This window comes from Mobula birostris, chromosome 6 (assembly GCF_030028105.1).
Source record: "Mobula birostris isolate sMobBir1 chromosome 6, sMobBir1.hap1, whole genome shotgun sequence".
Taxonomy (NCBI): Eukaryota; Metazoa; Chordata; class Chondrichthyes; order Myliobatiformes; family Myliobatidae; genus Mobula; species Mobula birostris.
Window position 1 is genome coordinate 49,803,723 of NC_092375.1, and position 21,231 is coordinate 49,824,953.

The 21,231-nt window shown below is 39.2% G+C and overlaps 1 protein-coding gene across 1 annotated transcript in view; it reads left to right on the plus strand.

Moving 5' to 3' along the window:
* Positions 1-21,231, plus strand: part of med14 (mediator complex subunit 14) — a 68,731-nt gene that overhangs the window by 16,480 nt on the left and 31,020 nt on the right. Inside the window, exons 9-19 of the mRNA XM_072260462.1 lie at positions 8-158; positions 1,298-1,409; positions 1,831-1,956; positions 2,979-3,057; positions 3,459-3,618; positions 4,366-4,566; positions 11,159-11,293; positions 12,534-12,610; positions 14,341-14,501; positions 16,770-16,916; positions 17,002-17,093. Coding sequence (XP_072116563.1) covers positions 8-158; positions 1,298-1,409; positions 1,831-1,956; positions 2,979-3,057; positions 3,459-3,618; positions 4,366-4,566; positions 11,159-11,293; positions 12,534-12,610; positions 14,341-14,501; positions 16,770-16,916; positions 17,002-17,093 — 1,441 coding nt within the window. The remainder of the gene's footprint in view (positions 1-7; positions 159-1,297; positions 1,410-1,830; positions 1,957-2,978; positions 3,058-3,458; positions 3,619-4,365; positions 4,567-11,158; positions 11,294-12,533; positions 12,611-14,340; positions 14,502-16,769; positions 16,917-17,001; positions 17,094-21,231) is intronic.

The following is a 21,231-nucleotide window of genomic DNA, read 5'->3' on the forward strand; positions in this document are numbered from 1 at the left end:
TACGTAGCCAGCAAGTCTTGGGAAGGAAAACAGGCAGTGCTTCTGTTCACAAGGTCATGATAAAGATTGATGAGACTGACAGCTCAAAACCATTACAAATATCTCATGATCCACCATTACCAGCTGGTGATTCTAAATTAATAGAACGTGCTATGAAGGTAATATGATATTTATGTCTCCTTGAATTTGTGTTATTTATCCTGTATCAATATTAGTTGCTTAGACAACAATTCTATTTCGCTTGGTCTTCCTGCATTGTTGTTTTGGTTAATCTCCTTAACTTTGCATGTGATAAAAGTGTAATTGCTTATATTTTATTTGCAGTTTGAAGCAAAACTTACTTGGTCATTGTAGCAAGTGCTTTCAAGATTAACTATCTTTAACTAATGGATCTGTTAATTTAAGTCCAATATGTTGTAATTTTGGGTGAGATTGACGTCCAGTGTGAGTGTTAGTTCAGTTGAGAACTGCCACGTCTGCCCTCTGATATATTGTTTGTTTTCACTTCTGTGCTCTGCACCACAGAAGTGTAGAACATACTAAAGGTTGGATGTAAGCACATCTGACATCTTGCTTCACCTCTGAACTTCATTTAGTCCATTTCTAGTTGAATGGAGTTATTGCCCGTCATCATTCAGGTTAAGTTTTTGTTTATTTTTCTTAACTTCATTAAATTAACTTCTTTATGTGTTCAGTAAATTTGTCATAGGTTAGTATTTGTTAATTAATTATAAAGGATTTTTACTTCAGTTATTGATATCGACTTACCACCACATGGCCTATTCAGCCTTGTGGAAAGACTGTGGAGTGCAGAGCTCCAGCATTCAAAATCTGGATCCTTCAGAGCGTACAGGCGTATTCTGCAGATGTAGGATCACATGCAGGGCTATGGCAAGCACAATTAATTTCTTATTAATGTTGTTTTATAACCAAGAGTCTTATTTTGAATTGTATTTTATAGTACACATCTTAATGAATTTTTAGAAGATTATGAGAAGGGAATCTGAATATTCACACTGTCCATTTCCAGAATTTATTGTCACAACAAATGGACATGGTTGTCATAGGCTCTACCTCCCTAATCTTGATGGCCAATATAAGTGTTATTGAAAGAGACTTTGGTGAATATTGAGTTCAAAAAATATTGTGTAATTTTAAAAAAACATGTGAAAGAAAAATAAATCTATTTACAGTTAATTGAATGGTACAGCATTCTTCCTGATAATTTGTGGTTTCATTAAATTCAAATGGACTTGAAAAATGAATTGTTAGTGCTAATAACTACTCTATTCCACAGGTTGACCACCTTTCAGTAGAGAAGCTGTTGATTGACAGTGTCCACGCACGTTCCCATCAGAAGCTACAGGAGCTGAAAGCCATTTTGAAGACCTATAATCATAATGATAACTGTATGTGACACAACCAATTACCTACTTGTTATTTAAATAACTTTTCATTTTTGTTGGAATGAACCAAATGATGCTGCTTCCATATGATTGCTTTTTAGAAGATTTCTCAGTATTTTCTGAACTTACTGCCTGCAAGTGCAGAATTGCAACATTTTAAAAAGTTATTTGAAAGCTGTTGTGGATAGCTGGATTACAGAATAGATAGATGGATAAGCATATCTAATGTGATTACATAATAATAATGTTCTATAATTAAAGGTTAATTTTGGGATAGTTGTCTTAATAAACAGGTGAAAAAAATCAGTTTACAAAAAGAAATTTTATTTATGAGTAAAGCAACTTTATGACTGTGAAGGGAAAAAGAACTAAAACAATTTAAGAATATAACAAATTAAATTACTTTTAATTTTTATGTTTTCAGCCTTTATTGAAACAGCCCTGCCAACTCTGGTAATTCCAATCTTAGAACCTTGCGGTCGATCTGAATGTCTTCATATTTTTGTGGATTTGCATTCAGGAATGTTTCAACCTATGTTATATGGGATAGGTGAGTGCATGGATCTGTGTACCAATAAGTTTAAGATGCCAGTAAAACAACTATATCAAGCAAAAATCATTTCTGGGTATCTCATTGAAAATGTACAGATGTCAGATGATTTGTTATTAAGTATCATGTAGAACTTTTTTAGTCAAGTAAATTAGACATTTAAAGTCGTGATTATTTAAAATATGTTTTCAAATTTGGTCTTGGCATCCACTTCATAGCAGCAACCTGCTTGTATCACAACTTAATGTAACTCAGTTGGTTTAAAGAATGAAATATATTTGGAGACGAGATTTAATTTTGGCCTTAACAGCTGGCAGTGCAGATGCCTTTTATGCTGTGATTATATTTGAAGAAGAGCCCAGAAACAATGAGCAGTTCTAGGGCTGAGAGATATCAAGAAGTAGGCTAGAAAAGGGCAATGGAGGGAATTGCAAATGAAAAAGAGAATTTTGTGCTGTTGGTAAATGAAGCTTAATTGAAGTTTGGACGTGGGAGTAGGGTTTTAAATGAGACATTTAGATCATGCAGGATGAAATTAGACATTGTTGAACAATCAAGTTTGGTGTTGTTGAAGGCTTCCAGAGATCATGAGGAGTTGTAAAGTTATGAATTATTGTGGAGTAGGCAATTTTTCAGTCATGGTGATGGCACAGCTATGTGGTTTGATTATTTGACATTTGCTGGCAGTTTAACAATAGTCTGGCAAGAACTCAAAGAGTTTACAAGAATTTCTAATCAATATTTGGGAAAGTAAAAGTTAATTGTTTCCAAGAGAAGGAGGCCTCACCTTTTTGAGATTTTTTAAAAAGATCTGCACACTTGAATGATCTATAGAATTTGCAGTGATCATCTCACTATATGTACGTAATTTCATGCCTAAAGCAACTAAATTAGCAATTATAAATAATATGCAATAATTGTCTTCTACTTTTTTCTTAAGTTTCTCTCAGTGTTACCCACATGATCCAATCATTTATTTGTTACATTGTCTTTTCATTTTGCATTGTCATTGTTCTTATTAGACCAGTCTACATTAGACGATATTGAAAAGTCAATCAATGATGAGATGAAGCGAATTATTCCTTGGCTTCAGCAACTAAAGTAAGTATGAAATAGCAGGTTTTTCAGACATAATAGAAGGGAGGAAATACAAACGTATGAACCAACAAGGAAGGGGTGGGGGGAGGGAAAACTACTGCTTTACATTTATAGGTCGTTCCTTGGTTATGACAGACTTCTGTTCCTGTGAATTGTTCATAACCTGAACAATTCGCAAGTCAGAAGTGTGGCTGTGAATCAAGTTCCCACATGGTAGAAGATGCCTGCAGCAGCCAGCAAATCCATCCTGCGGGTCTCTCAAAATGCTTGTTTGTATGAACAATCTGTACATAAGTTGGGCATTCAAAAGCTGGGGAGTACCTGTATCATGTTAAATTTGGGAAAAGTTCTTTCAAATGTAGTCTTAATTTTTAATCTTAAAAATTAAAAAAATTGCCCTTTAGGTTTTGGCTTGGACAACAGCGTTGCAGACAGTCCGTGAAGCATCTTCCCACCATCTGCAGTGAAACGTTACATCTTTCAAACCTTTCCTCTCATCCAGTTGGAAACCTCTCAAAACACAAGCTGTTCATCAAGCTAACACGTCTTCCTCAGTATTATATTGTAAGTTTATTTCATTGGTAAAACCTTCATTCACAAAATAGTACACAGATATCCCTCCATATTATGGTTGTTTGGGTAATAGAAATTTGTCATCACAGAACTTACAAATCACTGACGAAAAATCTGAGATGCAGAGGAAAAAATCACTCTCATGACATTTATGTGGAAAAGAAAAGTAAATATATGAACATAACATTTATTGTATTAAGTGGCATTTTTTGGTATGTGCACAGATGATGCAACTTTGTATTATGGAAAGTATTTCCTAGGAATGCACCTCTCCCACCCTGTAATGCAGTGGTTTACTTGTATTTAAATTTTTATTTCTATAAAATATCTTGAATTATATGTATGCTCACACACTTACGCACATTTTGAATGTTTAGCAACAAGTGAATTGCTTGCTATTGGCTATATTGACATTTATAAATCTAGTTTATTGCTACAAAGCATGTCCCCTTTCTCTTTCCTTGCAAATTGACCCTAGTTGTGCAGTATTCTCAGTCCAAAATGATAGGTTGCTGGTATATTGTCAGGCCACCAGTAATATTCTTTAACGTCCATGTGGAAGAATATAAGAACAGTTTGTCTGTTCTGACCACCAAGTTCAGTAAATGTGTAAATGAAATAAATCTGTTCAATTTATCCAATCCAAATCAAAGTTAATTTATAATACCTTACAAAATAGATTTTGTTTTAGTAGATCTTATTCATAATTACTTAAGAAGACTTCTGTTTTTCTTTCAGGTTGTGGAAATGTTAGATAGGCCGGGATGCCCTGTTGACTTGCAGTATAAATATTACTTTCTCTCTGTAAGTCAGGGGCTAACTGATCCAGATGATTGTCCTCCCACTGCACTGCTTTTGCAACAGTTCAAACCAAACATTGAGGACCTAGTGCTGGATGTGAAAGCAGGGAAGCAAGCCAAGGCTGGAGACAAGCACAAGGTTTGGATCTTGAATTAAATCTAAGGTTTGAAATTACTAGATGTTACTGAAGTCAAATCATGCAGTATAGGAATAGATTCTGCACTATATCCATTCCTTCTGTTGTACTTATCTGCACTAATCCCAATCACCCACATTGAGTCCACAGCCTTCAAATACTTGTCAGGATGCTTCATAAATATTGTGCTTCTCCTCAGACAGTGCATTCCAGACTCGAATCACCCTCTGTGCGGGAGGAAGGAATTTCCCGCACATCCCCTCTATTCTTCCCACCTCACCTTAAACCTATGCCTTCTTGTTTTAGACATCTCCAGCATAGATGCATTTTCACTATCCACCCAATCCATCCCCCTCAATTTTATTTACCTTTGCCTTCTCTGTGCAAGGGAAAATAAACCTAGCCTATTCAGCATTTCTTTGTAACTGAAATATTCACCTAGGGCAAATCTCCTCTGAACCCTCTCCACTGCAATCACATCCATCTTCTAATAAGCAAGCAGAAGTCATGCAATGCTCTGAAGTCTCATGAGTTTGTAACATGATAAACAGCTTGTGTATTCTGTTGCAAGACCATTGAAGGCAAGTATCCCATATGTCTTCGTCTCCACCTTATTCACCTGTACTGCCTATCAAAGGCACTGAGACTTCAGCAAGAATCGGAAAACAACCCTCCACAACCACCTTTCTTATTCCCACGCCAATTTTGAATCCAATTTGACAGCCTGCCTTGGATCCCATGTGTCCTAAATAACTAGTTCAACTCACCATATGGGACCTTGTCAAAGGCCTTACTAAAATCAAATAAACTACATACACTGTTTTTCCTTTATCAATATGCTCAGTTATCTCCATAATAAAATGCTAGACAAATTTGTGAGCTGGGATTACCATGAGCAAAGCCATGCTGACCATCCAAATCAATCCTTGCCATTTCAAACAAAAGTAAGTTCTGTCCTTAGAATTTTTTCCAGTAATTTTCTTACCACTGATATAAGACTATTTGGCTCATCACTGCTGCTCTTCTTGGATAAAGGAGCCAAATTTGCTATCCTGAAACCTCTGGTACTTGTGGTTAATTAAAATGCAAAAATGGCATTTTAAAGCCACAGCAATGCCTCCAATGACAGCTGGGTTACACCTCACTAGGCCTGGGGGATTCATTCACCTTTATGCATCCCAAGGCATCTCTCACCTGCTTCTCAATGCTGATGTGTTCCAGCATGTCTCCATCCCTTGCACTGAACTCTCCCTCTACCATGCCCTTTTGCATGAGTACAGATGAGAAGTATTCTTTCACGGTATTGCCCACATCATCTGGTTTCACGCAGAGGTTGCCCTGTTGTTTCATCAGGATCTATTCTTTCCCTGGTTTCTGTCTTCCTTTTAATGTAATTATAAAATGTCTGGGAACTCAACTATATTTACCAATGATATTTCATGGCCCTATTTTGCCCTCCTATTCCTTTTCCATTGGCCATAGAAGTTACAGAGTGAATATTAGATGGCTTTGATTTTCTCTACACATTTTTAAACAACTTAAAGCATGTCAGTGAATTCCTCAGGAAAATTTAAATGGAAAAAAACTTGGGCATATGTGTGTGTTTAGCTAAGAGAAAATTATTTGTATTTCATTGATAAACATTGGACTGACAAAGCTTTGTGATGCCATTTGCAAATGCTTTGTAATCCTGTTTTGGTCAGCAAAAGAAAAGAAGGAATGCGAATTCCCGATGAGGTGCAATGTGCTTCATAACTGGAGTAAGTCTGGGGTAAAGTATCAGTAAAAATGAATTTAGCTACCGTGAGGGCACATACAAAGCGCTAGCTCTCATCCCAGAGACTACCCTAGCACATCTCTTTGGACTGTCTGCAGTATCAGTTATAAATGTTTCATATAAAGGTGTAAAATTCACTTTCCTTCTGGTGAGTTTTGGGAATGAAAAATGTGTGCCAGTGTGGATGACTCTTTCAAAGAGAAGCAGCACAGAAACAAAGACTGATTTTAAACCACCTTCTGCGTGGTCAGGGCTATGATTTTAAAATCTTTTAATGTGGGTCCAGTTTTGATTGGAACTCACTGCTGTAATACCATCCAGTGGTGAATGTTGTGCACTGCAACTGAAATCAACATCTACAGGTTCAAGTTCAGTTGAATGAGTCTTGATGTCAAATGTCTTTTTGTTCCATTTCTTCCACTACTGAAAGTGCAGGCTGTTGGGAGTAGGCTATTTTTATGTACTAATTGTATTTTTTAACTTTGCCTAACTTTGAATCATGAACATAAGCAACAAAAGCAGGAGGAAGCTGATGCTTTTCCTGCACTAACCACAAATACCCTGCTTTTAATATCTGAAAGTTATTTTCTTGTTTATGTTCAGTGATGAGCCTCCACTGCTCCATTAAGTGGAGAATTTCAAAGAATTACCATCTTTCTAAGGGAAAGGAATTTAGTTTTGTCTGTCTTGAATATGTTGAAATTATGATCCTAATTACAGACACAGAGCCATGGGGAAACATCATTTGTGCACCTACTTGGACAAGGCTGAGATTTAAATGTTTCACTGTGATCAGCTGGCATTCTTTGATGTTTATGGAGCCAAGATCATCATCTTAAGACTAACCCCCCAACTGCTGATAGCAAACAACAGGAATTCTGCAGATGCTGGAAATTCAAGCAACACACATAAAAGTTGCTGGTGAACGCAGCAGGCCAGGCAGCATCTCTAGGAAGAGATGCAGTCGACGTTTCAGGCCGAGACCCTTCGTCAGGACTAACTGAAGGAAGAGTGAGTAAAGGAATTGAAAGTTGGAGGGGGAGGGGGAGATCCAAAATGATAGGAGAAGACAGGAGGGGGAGGGATGGAGCCAAGAGCTGGACAGGTGATTGGCAAAAGGGATACGAGAGGATCATGGGACAGGAGGTCCGGGAAGAAAGACAAGTGGGGGGGTGGGGACCCAGAGGATGGGCAAGGGGTATATTCAGAGGGACAGAGGGAGAAAAAGGAGAGTGAGAGAAAGTGTGTATAAAAATAAGTAACAGATGGGGTACGTGGGGGAGATGGGGCATTAGCGGAAGTTAGAGAAGTCGATGTTCATGCCATCAGGTTGGAGGCTACCCAGACAGAATATAAGGTGTTGTTCCTCCAACCTGAGTGTGGCTTCATCTTTACAGTAGAGGAGGCCGTGGATAGACATGTCAGAATGGGAATGGGATGTGGAATTAAAATGTGTGGTCACTGGGAGATCCTGCTTTCTCTGGCGGACAGAGCGTAGATGTTCAGCAAAGCGGTCTCCCAGTCTGCGTCGGGTCTCACCAATATATAAAAGGTCACATCGGGAGCACCGGACGCAGTATATCACCCCAGCCGACTCACAGGTGAAGTGTTGCCTCACCTGGAAGGACTGTTTGGGGCCCTGAATGGTGGTAAGGGAGGAAGTGTAAGGGCATGTGTAGCACTTGTTCTGCTTACACGGATAAGTGCCAGGAGGGAGATCAGTGGGGAGGGATGGGGGGAACGAATGGACAAGGGAGTTGCGTAGGGAGCGATCCCTGCGGAATGCAGAGAGAGGGGGGGAGGGAAAGATGTGCTTAGTGGTGGGATCCCGTTGGAGGTGGCGGAAGTTACGGAGAATAGTATGTTGGACCCGGAGGCTGGTGGGATGGTAGGTGAGGACCAGGGGAACCCTATTCCTAGTGGGGTGGCGGGAGGATGGAGTGAGAGCAGATGTATGTGAAATGGGTGAGATGCGTTTAAGAACAGAGTTGATAGTGGAGGAAGGGAAACCCCTTTCTTTAAAAAAGGAAGTCATCTCCCTTGTCCTAGAATGAAAAGCCTCATCCTGAGAGCAGATGCGGCGGAGACGGAGGAATTGCGAGAAAGATAGTGGAGGGAGGGAAGCCCCTTTCTTTAAGAAGATAGTGGAGGAAGGGAAGCCCCTTTCTTTAAAATTCTCGCAATGCCTCCGTCTCCGCCGCATCTGCTGTCAGGATGAGGCTTTTCATTCTAGGACGAGAGAGATGACTTCCTTTTTTGAAGAAAGGGGCTTCCCTTCCTCCACTATCAACTCTGCTCTTAAACGCATCTCCCCCATTTCACGTACATCTGCTCTCACTCAATCCTCCCGCCACCCCACTAGGAATAGGGTTCCCCTGGTCCTCACCTACCACCCCACCAGCCTCCGGGTCCAACATATTATTCTCCATAACTTCCGCCACCTCCAACGGGATCCCACCACTAAGCACATCTTTCCCTCCCCCCCCCCCCCTGCATTCCGCAGGGATCGCTCCCTACACAACTACCTTGTCCATTCGTCCCCCCCATCCCTCCCCACTGATCTCCCTCCTGGCACTTATCCGTGTAAGCGGAACAAGTGCTACACATGCCCTTACACTTCCTCCCTTACCACCATTCAGGGCCCCAAACAGTCCTTCCAGGTGAGGCAACACTTCACCTGTGAGTCGGCTGGGGTGATATACTGCGTCCGGTGCTCCCAATGTGACCTTTTATATATTGGCGAGACCCGACGCAGAAAGGGAGACCGCTTTGCTGAACATCTACGCTGTGTCCGCCAGAGAAAGCAGGATCTCCCAGTGGCCACACATTTTAATTTCACATCCCATTCCCATTCTGACATGTCTATCCACGGCCTCCTCTACTGTAAAGATGAAGCCACACTCAAGTTGGAGGAACAACACCTTATATTCCGTCTGGGTAGCCTCCAACCTGATGGCATGAACATCGACTTCTCTAACTTCCGCTAGGTCCCACCTCCCCCTCGTACCCCTTCTGTTACTTATTTTTATACACACATTCTTTCTCTCACTCTCCTTTTTCTCCCTCTGTCCCTCTGAATATACCCCTTGCCCATCCTCTGGGTCCCCCCCCCACTTGTCTTTCTTCCCGGACCTCCTGTCCCATGATCCTCTCATATCCCTTTTGCCTATCACCTGTCCAGCTCTTGGCTCCATCCCTCCCCCTCCTGTCTTCTCCTATCATTTTGGATCTCCCCCTCCCCCTCCAACTTTCAAATCCCTTACTCACTCTTCCTTCAGTTAGTCCTGACGAAGAGTCTCAGCCTGAAACGTTGACTGCACCTCTTCCTACAGATGCTGCCTGGCCTGCTGCGTTCACCAGCCACTTTTATGTGAACTGCTGACAGCAGCTCACCAGAGTCCTCAGCCCAAGGTGAAGGTTGATCGGCCCTGTGGGTACAGCTTTCACCACATAACTTCATACATATGGCGAAGGTCCTTACTCTCCCAAGAATGAGGTTTTTAGAGCTTCTGTTGCTCTGGTATAATATGGGATTGGTTTGCGGCCCTATGCCCAACCTTCCTTTTTTCACAGCCAGGCTTATAGTGAAGATCGTTCTCCTCATCTTGGTTCTAAATGTTTCTTGTCTCTGTGATCGGTGACTCTGAATTTGCCAGTCACCGAAAACATTGTCTTTCAATCTAATCTGTCTCAGCCTATTAGAATTTTGTGTTTCTTTAAGATCAGCTTTGGTTCAGACATTTATCTCTATGGTACCCCACCCAGTAATCCTGTTATCCTTAGAAACTTATCTCCATTCCTTTACTTCTGTACATCACCTATTATCTGGAAACTCTCAAAGGTCATGGAAAATCCATGCTTATCAGTTTTTCACTATCTATACCAGTAAACGTGCTCAGAAAACTTTGTCGATCTGTGTTGAGTTCAAATTGTGCTGATATTTTCTTAATGCCACATCATTTTCATTCTTGATGTTATGCTTACCTGTGTATATTTTCTTGTTTTCTCACTCACACTCCATATTTTTTTGAAATGTTGTGTTTACTTTTACCACCCTGCAGTCTGTTATCCATTCTCCATGCAGCTTTCACTTAGCTGAGCTGGATTTCGTACTCATTCTATATCTCTGGTAATGCAAGATCTTTAGGTAGGGGTGGGTGGTCAGGGAGAATGAAGAAGACTGGTTGAGTATTTTAAATGAATGGGGTGCAATGAGATGAGGGACTTAAAGGAAGGTATTTCGATCTTAGCAAATGTTAATTCACCAAATAGGTTCTATGGGGGGGATATGAATCAATTGGGTAGCAGTCGTTGATGACGCTAATGTGAGAGAAGCATTACTGTACATTTGCATTGCCAGTGTTTTGAGCTCATTCTGTCTATTGTGTATAATGCTTTTCCTTGCTGTCAGTGTAACATCCAGATTTAACGGAGTTGGAATGAACAAGGATTTTATGATTGTGGAACTGCACACCTTATGTTTTTTCCATGCAAAACAGTTGAAGATTAGACTCTAATCTTCAGAAGTTCAGAAGAATTTCATCCTTGCTTAATAAGTCAACAACTTAACATGATAGACTTAGGACTACCTTGTATCAAAAATGATTGACATGCAAACTGTGTTCACTGTTTCTTGCATTGTAAAATGGTTGATCTTTTACCAGAGGTTCTGATCTTTAGAGCCATTCAATAACAAATACTTAAGAATTGTGCTTTTTCCAGCTGCAAATCAATGGTTTACTCAGGTTTGCCTTTGGAAGCAAATATGATTTTGTTTTAAAATCCTTTGATAATTAACAGATATGTTTAAATTATAGCTGTTGGCTGATCAAGGACCTACAGAACCGAAAAAACCGAAGAGGGCAGGGGAAGTGTGTGCCTTTAATAAGGTCCTAGCGCACCTTGTAGCAATGTGTGACACAAACATGCCCTTCATTGGACTTCGTTGTGAGGTAAGAAGATTTAAAATTTCTTCTCTCCTTGCAGTTATTTTCATTTTAAGTTTACAGTAAATTTGTGGCACTGAGATTTGTGGTACATTTAGCCAGAGACTGATTCCACCAAGATGCAACACAGAGCATCATAGGAAGTCATTCCTGCCTGTGGCCATCAAACTTTACAACTCCTCCCTTGGAGGGTCAGACACCCTGAGCCAATAGACTGATCCTGGACTTATTTCCTGGCATAATTTACATATTACTATTTAATTATTTATGGTTTTATTACTATTTAATTATTTATGGTGTAACTGTAACGAAAACCAATTTCCCCCGGGATCAATAAAATATGACTATGACTATGACCATGTGTAAGTTACAATAAAGCATACAATGCCATTAACTCATAGATGTATGCTCCATGCATCATTGAGGGATTTGACACCAAGTTGATCTGGTTAATCGATCAACTGTTTCTTTTAAGACAGCTATATCTTTGAAAGCTTTATATTTTGCCAGTGTAACGTGAAGCTGCATAAATCTGGCAGTTGACTTGATTTTGAGGCATTTTGAATTGCTGTACCAAGTTACACAGGCACAAAACTAAGGAATGCGAATACTGAAAGTACTCAGCAATTTAAGCAGAATGTATGAGAAAGAAATAGAAGAGGTTTTCATTTGAATTTCAGTTTGTTTTCTTTGCGTACAAGTAAATGATTCTAATTTCACAAGATCACCTACTACAATAGGACTTTTGTTTATTTCTTCCATCTATCAAATCCAATCTTAAATGTTAGTGTTTCTGAGTCTTTTTTCACAACTTAAAGTATTTCAAATCTTTGTAGCCTGTTCTAAACGTTTTATCTTTTAACCTTATTTATGTTCCCTTCCCACTTGCCTTGATATCACTGGAACTGTTTCTATTTAATGTTGGATTCTTATTCATAATTTAACCAAATTTCTCCAACAACCTGTGAATTTACAGGAAAGATTAAAATTTTCAAAGAATGCCTTGTCTTTGTATTGGTGAATCAATGCTATGTGTTTTTCAATCCATTTAATGCTACTTTTAGTGTGGAGCTCAACACTGCAATGATTAATATGAAGTTTTACTAGTTCTGTGTTCAGTTCTGCATCTGTAAATCTGTACTGAAATATTTAGCTTTGTTTGACCCAGACATATTGATTGTTTCTGCTGCAATTTTGTTTCAAAACAAAACCATTTGAGTTCCTAAGTGGATCTGTTGTTTTAAAGCTTTCTGCTATGGAGATTCCTCATCAAGGAGTTCAAGTGGAAAGAGATAGCTGCAGTCATGCTATACGCATACTGAGGTAATTTTTCCAAAATAAATATACTCTTTCTTTCAGCATTGGTGAAATGAGGCATGTTATCTGCACTATATTACTTTGATTTGCTTTGTTAATAACTCAATGGAAGAGGGAGGGAGCATTGTGTATCCAACTTGAATCATCTTCTAGCTGAACAATTAACCAAAGTTGAGTTTATTGCAATATGCACAAGTATGGTGATGTACAGGTACAATGAAAAACTTGCCTGCAGCAGCATCACAGGCATGTACATTCAGAGAATACAGAGAAAATAATACAAGACAAATGAAGAAAAAAAGATGAAACATGTTTCATTGTTATGAAGATTTTGTATTGGAATAAACATTAAAATTAAAGTTGGTAATATTTACTCTGGGTCACAATGTGAACATTAAATAGTGCATTCACTACTGTATTTTACTACAAATTTAATGGATTTGATAGATTTGTATTTTACAAGCCTATTCTAGTGTTATGTCACACTGGATATCAGTCATTCCTGAGCTTTCAGATAACTTTACCAAATGTGCATACAAGTCTTTGAAGATCTTCATTTGAGTCCTTGGTCTGTGAGTAGAGGTTAGGCTGTCACGATGCACATTCCTTAAAAATTTTACGGGCAGGGAGTCAAACATCTCCAAGAGAAAATTAATAATCAATATTTTGATTGATGAACTATTCCCAGGTAACTTAATCCAAAACATTAAATACTTTTAGATTGAAAATATGCAATGGAAATTAAAATTGTATCTTATTCTGCAAAAAAAATCTTGTTCAAAGCAGGTTAGATACAAATCATAACAAATTTTGTTTGGTTATTTTAAAAGAAATGTTGTGTTCTGGAAGTATCCCAATATAATACACCTTCTTTCAGTTCAAATTGTTCTCAAATCTAAACATTGATGGGCTTTTCAGGGTTTCATTTTCCATTCTAAAATGTTGTTGCTTGATAGCAGCAGCCACTTTGATCACTTCTGCAAGTCTCTCTCACTCTATCTGTAATGAAATACAGATCAGGATTAAAGTTTGAAAAGAACCAGATTTCATCATGACCACATGACATTCTTACCAGTGGAATAACTAGTGTTGTGGGCCCAGATCATTCGTGTATGATCATATATGAGGATCAATAATTCAGACTTCTCATTATGGTTGAGAGCTGTTATGTTTCACTTCGACACATTTAATTCTATACTTAAATCAATAAGGATCAACACTGAAACAGATTTTTAAGTGCGTAGCTCAGTGCAAATCTCAGGTAAAGAACATGCTTGTATCAGGATTGTGTTCTGTGAATGTATTCTGGCTGAATCCTTCGAGAACTCTTGTGAGCCTGAAATGGGAGGCTTCTTTCCCACCAACATCAATTGTCCTTCAATCTGAAAAAGTCTAGGCCATGATTGCTGTTTAGTTGTGAATCACAAAACTTTGTTTCTGTAGTAAATTTATACTAAAATTTCACACTAAAGAGTAATATATTTTGCCAATAATTTCATTTCCTTCGTTCCATAAAGTTGTACTGTCTTAGACTGCTACAATTCCTTTATTTAATGTTGCAAAGCATCAGCTTAGCATTTTATATTTGGCCTCTTTGTCTTGCCAATTCTCCCCAACATTTATCTCAGCTTTTTTTTCCATTTTATGATTATTACATTGTACCTAATATACTTTAAACTCTTTGAAGCCAAATGGTTTTGTAAAATGTTTTTAAATGGTTTTTAAATGTTTCCAAGGATTCCTATATGTACGAGTGTCAGTGAAGAGACACAGAAGGCCTTAGACCGATCTTTGTTGGATTGCACTTTCCGATTGCAAGGAAGAAATAATCGGACATGGGTGGCAGAATTGGTGTTTGCCAATTGCCCTCTTAACAGCACTTCAGCCAAAGAGCAAGGTTAGCTACTTTCTAGTTCTCTTGTTAACTTTATCTATACTACATCCAAATCCATTCAATTTTGGTTTGATTTTCTCAAAGTTTACTTTTTTTCCAGAAAGTTCATTGAATCGAGAAGTTCCTATTACCTCATGCATTTCCAGAAAATGCTGGGAATCCCCAGCAGATCAAGCTGAATACGTGGGAAGAGAAATAGATTGTGTATTTCAGGTTGAAGACCCAACTGGAGAGGAAATAGAAGTTTATACTATAGGGCGAGGAATGTCTCTGAAAGGGTAAATCTGGGGACCATGGGGATAAGCTGTAAACAAGGTTATCTGGTCAATGAATGAATAGGATCAGTTCGTGTAAGAACATAGACAAAAGAATGTGGGAGCTGGGAAATTTGGAGCAGAAAGACATAATCTGCAGATCAGGCTGGGCATGTCCTCCAATCCCAACTGGAAAACCGGAAGGGGTGGGGGGTGGGGGGAACAAACAAGCTGAGTCAATATTATAGATGTTCGGCAGAGAAAAATAACTTTGCCTGAAGTTGCAGATTTCATTGTCAAAGTTTTATTCACCTCCAAATTTAAAATGGATTCAATGCACTTGAAAAATCTAACTAAACCAAACTAAAACCATTTTACCTTGAAGAGCCTGGATATCTTGAAAAAATTATGAGAAATGTTTTGCTTTAAAACGATGTTTACCTGGCAAAATGCATACAAATATAGTGGAACATGGGTTACTGAGAAATGTACAACATCTATTAAATGCGGAACTTTTTTTTGTCGATCAAGTACATTAAAATAAAATGAACAATGCTTCAGTATAGTTAGGTAATTGTGGAGTCTTTTAAAAGCCAAATTAGGATGTGGAATAGTATTAGTTGAAGATGAGAGTTGGGATGAATTGCGCAGCATAAGAGCAAGATGGTCTGCTGTTTACCAGACAGCATATGTGCACGTTGAAGGCAGAGGACCAAGCAGACCCGAGAGTGATGGGAGACCCTCTGCATTTAAGATGTTATATTACACAAACTATATCTCACTGGTTTATTGTTTTATAAAGGCAAAAGCATTATCACCTAAACTAACATAAGTACATATTATTGATGTAATTTGAATCTGGAGGTATAAATCATAAACACAAGAAATTCAGCAGATGCCAGAAACACAAGCAACATATACAAAGTGATGGAGGAACTCAGCAATTCAGGCAACATCCATGGAAATGAACAGTCAATGTTTTAGGCTGATCCCCTTCTTCAGGACTGGAAAGGAAGATGCCAGAATAAAAAGGTGGAGGGAGGAGAAGGATAGCTATCAGGTGCTAGGTGAAGCCTGATGGAGAAGTAAAGTGGTGAAGAAGAAGGAATCTGATCAGAGAGGAGAGTGGACTGTGAGAGAAAGGGGAGGGAGGAGGGGCATCGGGGAGGTGACAGGCGGGTAGAGAAGAGGTAAAAGGCCAGAGTGGGAAACAGAAGAAGGGGGGGAGGAAGAAAGGAATTTTTTTTAATGGAAGGTGAAATCGATATTCATACCATCAGGGTGGAGGCTAACTAGAGAGAATATAAGGTGTTGCTCCTCCATCCTGAGGGTGGCCTCATCATGACACTAGAGGACGCCATGGACTGGTGTGTCGGAACGGGAATGGGAATCAGAATTTAAATGTTGGGCCACGGCTTTTGACAGATAGAGGTGTTTGACGAAGCAGTCCTCAATGTGGAGAGGGCACATTGGAAGCATTGGACACAATAGGCAACCCCAGCAGATTCACAGATGAAGGGTTGCCTCACCTGGAAGGATTGTTTGGGCTCTGAACAGAGGTGAGGTAGGAGGGGAAAGGGCAGGTGTAACACTTTGGCTGCTTGTAGAGATACGTGCCAATATGGTGATTGGTGGAAAGGGACAAATCATGGAGGGAGCGATCCTTGCAGAAAGCAGAGAGTGGTGGGGGGGTGGTGTAAAGATGTATTTGGTGGTATGATTCCACCTAGTAAATGTGTATAATATAAACATCTAATATATTTGATATCTAGTATTTATAGTAGATAGACAGTAAATATTTGTTTTGTGAATCAAATATTAAAATGTCTTTACGGGTGTTTCAGTATTTAGTTTTCTGTGTATGATGCTCTGAGATGCTTCAGGTGTTAATATATTAAATCGCCATATGCATGATGTCACGTATAATGTTTATCACAGCTGATGTGAATATTTGACATTTATTGATTAAAATAAAAATCTAATCGACTCCCAACGTGATGATTTCCTTTGTCCCAAGGTTCAACACGTCACGTCTATCTGACATATGAAAGCTTATTATCAGAACCCGTTGGAGGTCGCAAGGTGGTTGAGGCATTCCTAAATGAATGGAATAGTATTGCCAAGCTCTATGACTGTGTTCTAGATTTTGCACGTTCTTTGCCAGGTACTTGCCATAATTACAAACTTTTATTCATAATATTACTGCAACAGTAAAATGAGAAATAATCTAATAACAATTCATCTTTTAGAAATACCATCCCATCTTAATCACTTCTCAGAGATACGTGTCTATAATTACCGCAAACTTATCATTTGCTATGGAGCCACAAAGGGCAGCTCGGTAAGTACAGTAAACATTTTATTTTGTTGATTGTGTTGTAATCTTGAAATACGTATTAGATCATTTACTATGGCAATATTTAACACCCTTGTAAATGATATGTAAACACTGAATTTTATATATAAAGTACAAAAATGTTGCTTCTTTTATTCCTGTCACACTGGACACTCAACAATATGCTTAACAAGTGAACCGCCCTATGACAGATGCCATAGGTCCATAGCATCTGTCATGCACTGCTCCTGATACACCTAGAAAACATGAACACTGACCCTGCTAATTGATGAACTGAATACAGGGCTTGGGGTCTATTCTGGGCTGCTCTGGGGATTTGGATCTGAGGACTCACTTTGGGTCGGAATGCTGTTGTTGCTTCTATTGTTTGCTTGATTTGTTTTTTATTTCTCTTTCCCTGTGAGCACAGGGAGTTCGTCTTTTTAAATTGGGCTCTTTCTGATTTCTTGCTTTGTGACTGCCTATTAAACAAACAAATCTCAAGGTTGTAAAATTTAGACATTCATTGATAATAAATGCACTTTGAATCTTTGAACACTTGTGGCAAAATGCTCCTTCTGGATTTTAGTTCAGCGTTCAGCACTATTGTCTCACAGACCCTGGTGAACAACCTCCTACTCCTCGGACTAAATACACCACAGTGCAAATGGGTGTGAACTTCCTTACTAACAGACCTCAGCTATTCAAGATGCACCTCTCTCCCCATCATCCTCAACACTTTTGCTCCCCAGGGCTGAGCCGATTGCTGTACACTCTGCTCACACATGACTGCACAGCCAAACACCCGGGAAATCACATTGTCAAGTTCACCCATAACAGGACAATGGTGGGTTTCATCATCAACAACGAGGAGATGACCTACAGAGAGGAGGTGGAAGAGCTTGAGGCCTGATGCCAGGCAAATAACCTCTTTTTTTTTTAATGTTGACAAGACAAAGGAGATGGTTCTCGACTTCAGGAAAACTCTCACCCCTCACACCCCTCTTTACGTCAGCAGCTGAGCCATGGAAACTGCAAGCGGTTTCAAACTTCTGGGAGTGCATATCTGACACAACTTCTCATGGTTCCAGAATACATCCTATGCAATCAGGAAAGCTCATCAATGCCTCTTCTTTCTGAGGAGGCTGAAGAGAGCTGGACTATGTTCAATACTCATGACCTTTGACAGATGCGCAGTAGAGATCATCCTAACATACTGCATCACTGCTTGGTACAGAAATTGCACTGTGGCGTCAGGAAGGCTCTACAACAGGTAGTCAAAACTGCCTAACACATCAATGTTGCTTGCATACCTGCCGTCAAAAACATATGTACAGAAAGGTGTCAGAAAATGGCCAGAAATATCCTGCTCATGTATTGTTTGTCTCACTCCCATCAGGGAGGAGGCTATGTAGCATTTACGCTAGGACCACCAGACAAAAAAGCTGTTACTTGCCTTAAGCAGTAAGGCTGATCAACACCTCCACCCACCACATCCCCCACTACCAGTACTTTATCATTTCCTGTCAGAGTCATTTTATGAACAAACACTCCTGTTCCTAGCATTACTTTATGTATAAACCCCAATTCCAGAAAAGTTGGGATATTTTCCAAAATGCAATAAAAAAAATCTGTGATATGTTAATTCACGTGAACCTTTACTTAACTGACAAAAGTACAAAAAAGATTTTCGATAGTTTTACTGACCAACTTAATTGCGTTTTGTAAATATACACAAATTTAGAACTTGATGGCTGCAACACACTCAACAAAAGTTGGGACAGAGTTAAAATAAGATTGAAAAGTGCACAGAAGATAATGAGGGGGAATCGGTGACTCTGTCCTTGATTCTCGGAGAGATTCGCGAGATCCGACAAGATAACAGCAAACAGCTGGAAGATATTAAAGGAGAAATAGTAAAAACTAACTCGCGGATAGATGAAGCTGAAGCGAGGATTGTTGGAATTGAAGAGAAGCTACAAAACGCAGAGGAGGTGATAGCAGAAATGCTGAAGCTGCAAGACCAGCTCCAGTGGAAACTAATAGATCAAGAAGGCCGCTCGGGAAGGGAAAATGTGAGGATTTACGGAGTTCCCGAAGGAACTGAAGGTGAACCCAGATTGATGATTCCCTTCGTGGAGAAGCTACTTAGAGAGAACCTTGATATACCGGCCGCAAAAGACCTACAGATAGAAAGAGCTCACCGCGCGTTGGCACCACAGCCTCCAGCAGGCGCCCAGCCCAGATCGATTCTGGTCAGATTTCTCAGATACAGAACAAAGGAAGAGGTGCTTAAAAGGGCATGGCAAAATAAAGGCTTCATGTGGAACAACTGTAAAATCAGTTTAGACCACGACTACGCACCGGGGATTCTTGCCAGACGGAAGGAATATACGGAAACACGGAGAGTCCTGAAGGAAAACAACATCAAATTCCAGACCCTGTATCCAGCTCGGCTGAGAGTCTTTTACGATGAAGGGACAAAAACTTACGCTACGGTGGAGGAGGCAACGTCGGACCTGGCGGACCGGGGACTACCTATTAAAGTTATCACCCAACCGGAGTCGCTACTGGAGAGGATTCGGCAGAAGTCGTGGCAGTTAGTGGGGCGAGGACGCTCCACACGAACCAGAGTGCCAAACTACAAGGAAAAGCTGCAAATATTCAGACGCGAATGTACAGAGAACACAGATTAATTAAGAGAAATGACTGAAAAGAGTAAATCGGACTTAAAGGTAAAATGAAAACTGGTAACTGAAAATAAACTAGGCGGAATAACTTGAATGATAACAATATGGTCGAGACATAAATAGGAGAAAATTCTCTATGATTATTCAAACTGCTGAGGGCCCTCTAACACAGGGTGAAGATAGAGGTTATCCCTCTGAACTGAGGCGGGTCGGTGCTCAGGCCTCACTGTGGAAAGTCGGGAAAAATTTTCAAATGTTACACTTTCAAAAATGTCTAGGGTGTGGTTATATGTCTTGGTTTACTGTTGAGAAGGGATTGCTTACTGTTTGGTTAGAAAAGGAGAGTTTTTCTACTAGAGAAAAATGCAAACTGAATTGGTAAAAATAATTTCCTATAATGTTAATGGGGTTTTGAATCCAATTAAAAGAAATAAGATTATGTCTAAATTGAAAAAAGAGAGGGCACAAATAGCTTTCCTCCAGGAAACACATATGAGCCAATCTGAACATGGAAAATTAAAAAGAATGGGCTTTAAGCATATATTTTATTCATCATATAAATTGAGTCACAAAAGAGGGGTAGCTACTTTAATATCAAGTACTCTTAATTATGAACATATTTCAGAGACTAGAGACAAAGAAGGACGGTTCGTAAAAATCACAGGAAGAATAGAAGGTACAGAAATAACATTGCTGAATGTTTATGCTCCTCCAGGTTGTGAATGGTCATTTTATAGACACATTTTTGACCTAACGGTCAGTTCTCAAGGGGTAGTAATTTGTGGAGGGGATTTTAATATTAGATTAAATCCTATATTAGATTCTTCAAGAATAGTTACTCAGAATAAACCTCTGACTCGGAAAGTGAATTCATTGATGGAGGAGTTGGGAATTATAGATGTCTGGAGGGAATTACACCCTACTAGTAAAGATTATACATATTACTCTTTCCCTCATTCAGCCTATTCAAGGATAGACTATTTCTTTATCTTTAATACAGATAGACTCAGGATAAAAAACTGTAATATTGCAACAATTGATCTGTCGGATCATAGCCCAGTCTCTATGTCTGTAATCCTGGAAAGGAAAATGAGGAAAACACTATGGAGGCTAAACTCATATACTCAATAACCCGAAAGTAATGGAGAGATTAAGGGGAGAAATCAAAGAATTTCTAGACCTTAATGACACGGGAGAAACATCACCAGTGATCTTATGGGATACATTGAAAGCTGTACTGAGAGGGAAAATTATTTCCATTACCACTCACATGAAAAAAATCAATGCACAAAAATTAGCAGACCTTCAAGGAAAATTAAAACAACTTCAAGTTGTAGATAGCAACAAAAGTAATTCAAATCGAAAACAGGAAATTAGGAAATTGCAAAGTGAAATTGACGATATTTATATGTCGGAAACTCAAAGAAATTTTCTTTACCTGAGACAAAAGAATT